The 6445-nt window shown below is 46.3% G+C and overlaps 1 protein-coding gene across 1 annotated transcript in view; it reads left to right on the top strand.

The window, feature by feature from the left end:
- Positions 1-6445, top strand: part of LOC143276889 (polyadenylate-binding protein 4-like) — a 43778-nt gene that overhangs the window by 12321 nt on the left and 25012 nt on the right. The window contains exon 2 of the mRNA XM_076581545.1: positions 3758-3951. Within this exon, the coding sequence (XP_076437660.1) occupies positions 3758-3951 (194 nt within the window). The remainder of the gene's footprint in view (positions 1-3757; positions 3952-6445) is intronic.

Genomic DNA, 6445 nt, shown 5'->3' with positions numbered 1-6445 from the left:
CTTCTTGCAAACATTACTTTTTGTTCTCGTTCTCGTTCTCCTTATCATCATCATCATCATCATCATCATCATATTCGTCTTCATCGTCATCATCATCTTCTTCTTCTCTGCCTCCTCCTCCTCCTTTTCCTCCTCTTCCTCTCTCTTCTTTCTATCATCTTCTTTTTCTTTTTTCTTGCAAATATTACTTTTTGTTCTCGTTCTCCTTCTCCTCCTTATCATCATCATCATCATCATCTTCTTCTTCTTCTTCTTCTTTTCTTCAGAATGACAGAATAAGTGGAAGTTTTCCGAGTGGCTTCAGAGACGACACTGAACTGAATTATGATCGACCAAACGCTGTCAGCCACATTTGGAAGTCCAGGCAGAACATACAGTAATCTGCCAGTGTCTTGAGACAGCCACTACGTAGCGTCTGCTAAGACGATACAATGTGTTGTTGAGATATTGCAACTTCTTGGTATTCATCCTGAAGTGTGTCGAAGTGTGTTTTTTTTTTTTTTTTTTAGGCATCAAAAGGTTTTACGGATTTAATTGTATCCGTCGTGAAGTTTTGTTTGTTTGTTTTCCTGTGACATCAGGACATTCATGACTATCCAAACAGTATTTCTATTTGTATTTGTATTTCTTTTTATCACAACAGAGGGAGAATGCGTCGAGCGCCACCCATTTTTTTGTATTTTTTCCTGCGTGCAGTTTTATTTGTTTTTCCTGTCGAAGTGGATTTTTCTACAGAATTTTGCCAGGAATACCCTTTTGTTGCCGTGGGTTCTTTTACGTGCGCTAAGAGCATGCTGCATACGGGACCTCGGTGTATCGTCTCATCCGAATGACTAGCGTCCAGACCACCACTCAAGGTCTAGTGGAGGGGGAGAAAATATCGGCGGTTGAAACGTGATTCGAACCAGAGCGTTCAGATTCTCTCGCTTCCTAGGCGGACGCGTTACCTCTAGGCCATCACTCCACTAGAAGAAGATCGTTTTTGTCTTTGCTCCAGTCCTTTTGCAAAATTCATTATCTGTCTATCAATCTGTCAATTTATCTATCTATCTATCTGCCTGTCTGTCTGTCTGTCTATCTATCTATTTTATATCGAAGCCACTCAGGCATTTTGTCTGTCATTACGCTCAGTTTGTATCAGATTGACACAAACCTGCAGTTGGGCCAACAGCAAAGTGGGAGCTGTATCACCAATGGTTTATCCACTACAATGGAAAGTCATTTACAGCTTAGTCGTTTGTGAAGAACTATGACTCTCCAACTAGGAGACAAAGATGATTACCGGCTCTTAGTGCTGCAGCCCTGGGGGCCAGTTGGCCTTTGGGAACCTTTCCAACGCCCACTGTCCTAAAAGCTCTCTTGGCCGAGAGAGTGGTGATGTAACTTGGGCAAGACACTCTCCACTATAATCAAATTCTAGCCCAGATAGCAGTTGCCTCCTCTGCTGTTCTAATGGTCATAGTCGGACACGACTGACTATCATATCTTAGCTACTAATGTCTTGCAGTTTTCCTAAGTATCTGGCTTTGGTAACCATTGAAAAAATATCATATGATGTCGCATACTGCACCATGTCAAAATGAACGCATTTAGTTTGGCACGATAAGTTTATTTATTGAACAAAACAAGGAGTATAAAATACAAACTACCTAAGTCATTTCCTTTGAATGAATGTTTGCCTTCTTTGATTTTCCAACGCGATGTCATTTCAGCCATTCAGCAAATTACCATAAACAAGACAGGCTCGAAAATACGGCGTGACCTGTCATCACGGCCACGCAGGTCACGTGATAGTTGTGACCTCTTATTTGAATATTTATTATGACCTCGAAAAAGTTCCGTTGTCGTAGGGGTTTGTCCATAAAAACGAAAAGGGATAAGAGTGGGGAGGAAGGTTACGGGGGGGGGGGGGGGGGGGCAGATTAATAAAACGCTATTAGTGTGTGTGGGGGGGCCGGACGTAGAGTGATTAATCGTAAAAGTGACATATCCGATTCAACCCTCCATTGGCGATTTGGGGAACTCATTGTCTGTGACACATCACCCTTTAATGGCAGCTTTTGGAAAGCGCGCAGTGGTGTTGTGTGAAATTTTCGCCCTTTTTTTTTTTTTTTTTTTTTTTTTTAATCCTGCGGAGGTTTGGAAATCCCGCAACAAGCCCACGCTTACTCGCTCGCAACCGTCACCCCCACGCCCCCTTTATAGCGAGAAAGCGTGGAAGGCGCCCCCCCCCCCCCCCCCCCCCCCCCCCCCCCCCACGTTTGCGAAAAAGCGCGGGATTCCGAGAAAGCATGAGATTGTAAGAAAACGTGGTTGTCCCCCTGCCGACGGGCGCAATAGCCGAGTGGTTAAAGCGTTGGACTGTCAATCTGAGGGTCCCGGGTTCGAATCACGGTGACGGCGCCTGGTGGGTGAAGGGTGGACATTTTTACGATCTCCCAGGTCAACATATGTGCAGACCTGCTTAGTGCCTGAACCCCATTCGTGTGTATATGCAAGCAGAAGATCAAATACGCACGTTAAAGATCCTGTAATCCATGTCAGCGTTCGGTGGGTTATGGAAACAAGAACATACCCAGCATGCACACCCCTGAAAACGGAGTATGGCTGCCTACATGGCGGGGTAAAAACGGTCATACACGTAAAAGCCCACTCGTGTGCATACGAGTGAATGCAGAAGAAGTTCTCCTGCCACTATCTTTTTTTTTTTTTTTTTTTTTTAAAATTTTATTCGTGTTTAACATTTAATACATACATACAGACATACAAAACTAATATTTGTAGTTAATAATATTTGTTTTTGTGCATTACTTAAACTACAGATCCGGAAACCAACAACACAACATTGTTTTTATACAGAGAAAAAAAACAGGAAAAAAAAGTCATATGCACTGCATAAAAAAGTAAATAAATGAAAGGAAAATTTAAAAAATATAAATAAAAGAACAAACGTTACATTCGTTGTTGTCTTTCCTCCTCCTTGTTGCCTTCGATCATTTTTATGTATGGGTACCATTTTCTAGAAAATGCTATGGGCATAATTTCCATCGAGTGTACATATTTTTCGGTTTTATATATGTTTCTTAGTTCTGTTAGGAGGTACTTTATTCATGGTTTGATTTTATTTATTCTGTATTTATAAATGAAATGTTTCGCCACTAGAATGATATAGTAAAATATTTCATCTGTTTTTTGTTGTTTTTTGTAATATCATCATTTCCAAATAATACTAACTCTATATTCAACTTTCGGAAATTCTCTGAGTCCCCTGCCACACTTTTGTTGTTTGTTTTTTTGTTGTTGTTTGTTTGTTGTTGTTGTTGTTGTTGTTTTTTGCAATAGTGAGGAAGCGAAGGCGGGGAGAGCGGCTGTCAGCCTCCAACAAAAGTACGAAGACAAAACCAACTCGGCTGACAAAGGAAATATTTTTTTTCAATAACCTTCTTCGTTCGTGGGCTGCAACTCCCACGTTCACTCAAATGTAAACGAGTGGACTTTTTACGTGTATGACCGATTTTACCCATTTTATATGTGTGTGTGTGTGTGTGTCCTAAAACCCTCTTGGCCGAGAGAGTGGGGGTGTAACGTGGGCAAGACACTCTCCACTATAAACAAAACTCTAGCCCAGATAGTCGGGACAGCAAATGCCCCCTCTGCTGTTCAGATGGTCATAGTCGAACATGACTACCATACATACACAATTAAAAAGAATATATATATATATGTATGTATCTTATCTGTGTCTGTACCTCCTCAGCCGAGCGAGCCCTGGACACGATGAACTTTGACTGCATCAAGGGTCGGCCCATCCGCATCATGTGGTCCCAGAGAGACCCCTCGCTGCGCAAGTCCGGCGTGGGCAACGTCTTCATCAAGAACCTGGACAAGTCCATCGACAACAAGGCCCTGTTTGACACCTTCTCTGCCTTTGGCAACATCCTGTCCTGTAAGGTAGGTGTGTAGGGTTGGTGTGTGTGTAGGGGGAGGGTTAGAGGGGGGACCGGGGGGTGGGGGGGGGGTTGACACCTTCTCTGCCTTTGGCAACATCCTGTCCTGTGAGGTAGGTGTGTAGGGTTGGTGTGTGTGTGTAGGGGGAGGGTTAGAGGAGGGGGCGGGGTGTTTGACACCTTCTCTGCCTTTGGCAACATCCTGTCCTGTGAGGTAGGTGTGTAGGGTTGGTGTGTGTGTAGGGGTGGGGTGGGGGGATTGGCGGGTGGGGGGGGAGGTGTTTGACACCTTCTCTGCCTTTGGCAACATCCTGTCCTGTAAGGTAGGTGTGTAGGGTTGGTGTGTGCGTAGGGGGAGGGTTAAGGGGGGTTCGGGGGGAGGGGGGTAGGGGTTCACACCTCTGCCTTTGGCAACATCCTGTCCTGTAAGATAGGTGTGTAGGGGTGGGGTGGGGCGTTGGAGGGAGGGTATGGGGGATGGGTGTTTGACACCTCTGCCTGTGGCAACATCTTGTCCTGTAAGGCAGGTGTGTAGTGGGGGGAGGGGGGAAAGTGGGGGGGGTTTGACACCTCTGCCTTTGGCAAACACCCTCTTCCGTAAGGTAGGCGTGTGTGGGGGGGTAGGGGGGGTATCGTGTGTGTGTGTGTGCGTCCCTATTTGATACTTTCTTTGCCTGCAGCAACATCCTGTTCCGAAAGGTAGGTGCGTGGTGTGTGTGTGTGTGTGTTCGTGTATGTACGTGTGTGGACGTGGGGGGATGGGTGTGTGTCGAAGACAAAAGTGAAAATCAAATCCAAAGCAAAAAAAAAAAAAAAAAAAAAAAAAAAAAAAAAAAAAAAAATCAATACATTAAATAGAATAAGCAACAACTGCTATGTTTTTTTTTGGGTTTTTTAACATCAACTGATCAAGCCATCTGATTCTTATGCAAGGGGACATTGGGGGGGGGGGGGGAGTGTATGTGTGTGGAGGGTGTGACTGTGTGTGCACGCACGTGCATGAGTGCCTATCTGTCTGTGTGAGTGTTTGGCCATGTGACTGTCATACTTTTCTTCTCCATGTATGTGTGAATTCTTTTTTCTCCATCCTTGCCTCCACCAACCATCGCCTCCATCATACGCTCATGCCAACACACACGCACACACACACACACACACTGACACACACACACACGCACGCACACACACACACACACACACACACACACACACACACACAGAGAGACAAACAAACATACACACATACACACACACACACACACACACACACACACACACATACACCACTCGCGTAAGGGCGCGCGCAAACTCGCTCACGCCCCTCACGTGCACCACTCTTAACTTGCACACACACGCGCACACACACACACACACACACAACACACACACACACACACACACACACACACACACACACACACACACACACACACACACACACACGTGAACAAACACAAAACAAGAAAGAAAATAAAAACCATCTGTGCACAATTCTTTTCCGACGACCGTCTCTCACAGTCGCAGCAAAAACAAAAAAAAAAAAAAAAAAAAAAAAAAAAGTCCCGAAGCCGAAGCCGCTAAGCTAACAGGAACTCTGGAATTTTTTTTTTTTTTTTTTTGCGAGGACCTGCACAAACACTGTGAGACGCCAAAAGCAACCATTAGAGAACACGAAAGAGACAAACGTCCCAGACATGCATTGTGAGTGACCATTCGTCTTTCCTTCCCCCCCCCCCATCCCCTCACCTCCTTACCCCTACGCACCCCTCCCCCATCCCCCCACCTCATTTAAAAACTTGCCCAGTACCGCTTTTGCAATGTCTTCCTTTTACCAAATGTCTCACCCTTCCACTTCCACGCCCTCCCCCCTCCCCCGAACACCCACCCACCAGTCCTCCAGCTCCACCACCCCCCTCACCCCCTCCTCCTCTTCCTTCTACTGAAACTTTGTTCCTGGTGTTCCTTCTGTCTGCTGACAGCCCACCCCCACCAACTCCACTTCCCCCATCTCCCAACCTCACATAACCCACCCCCACCCCCACCACCAAACACCCCTGTTCCCCCCCCCCCACGGACCCCCCCACCCCCCACCGCTTCACAAACAAACCCTGCAACCCACGCATGTGCCTCCCCCCCTCCCTTGTATCTGTCTCTGTTCTGTCTGTCTCTGCTCTGTCTGTCTCTCTCTTTCTGGATGACAAGCACGGACACACTCACGCATGCGCACGCACACACACAAACACACACACGCACACATACATACACACACACACACACACACACACACACACACACGCACACACACATACACACACACACACACACACACACACACACGCGTGCACACATGCCAACACACACACAGCAGCGTAACCACAGCCACCCTTATCCACCATGCCGCCCGCAACCTCCTCCACCCCCCCCCCCCCCTCCACCTCCCCCCTCGGGAGTAGTATTGTCGTCGTTATCGTCATTGTCACCACCATCATCATCATCGT

Source organism: Babylonia areolata, chromosome 33 (genome assembly GCF_041734735.1).
Source record: "Babylonia areolata isolate BAREFJ2019XMU chromosome 33, ASM4173473v1, whole genome shotgun sequence".
Classification (NCBI taxonomy): Eukaryota; Metazoa; Mollusca; class Gastropoda; order Neogastropoda; family Buccinidae; genus Babylonia; species Babylonia areolata.
This window is presented reverse-complemented; position numbering and strand designations above follow the sequence as displayed.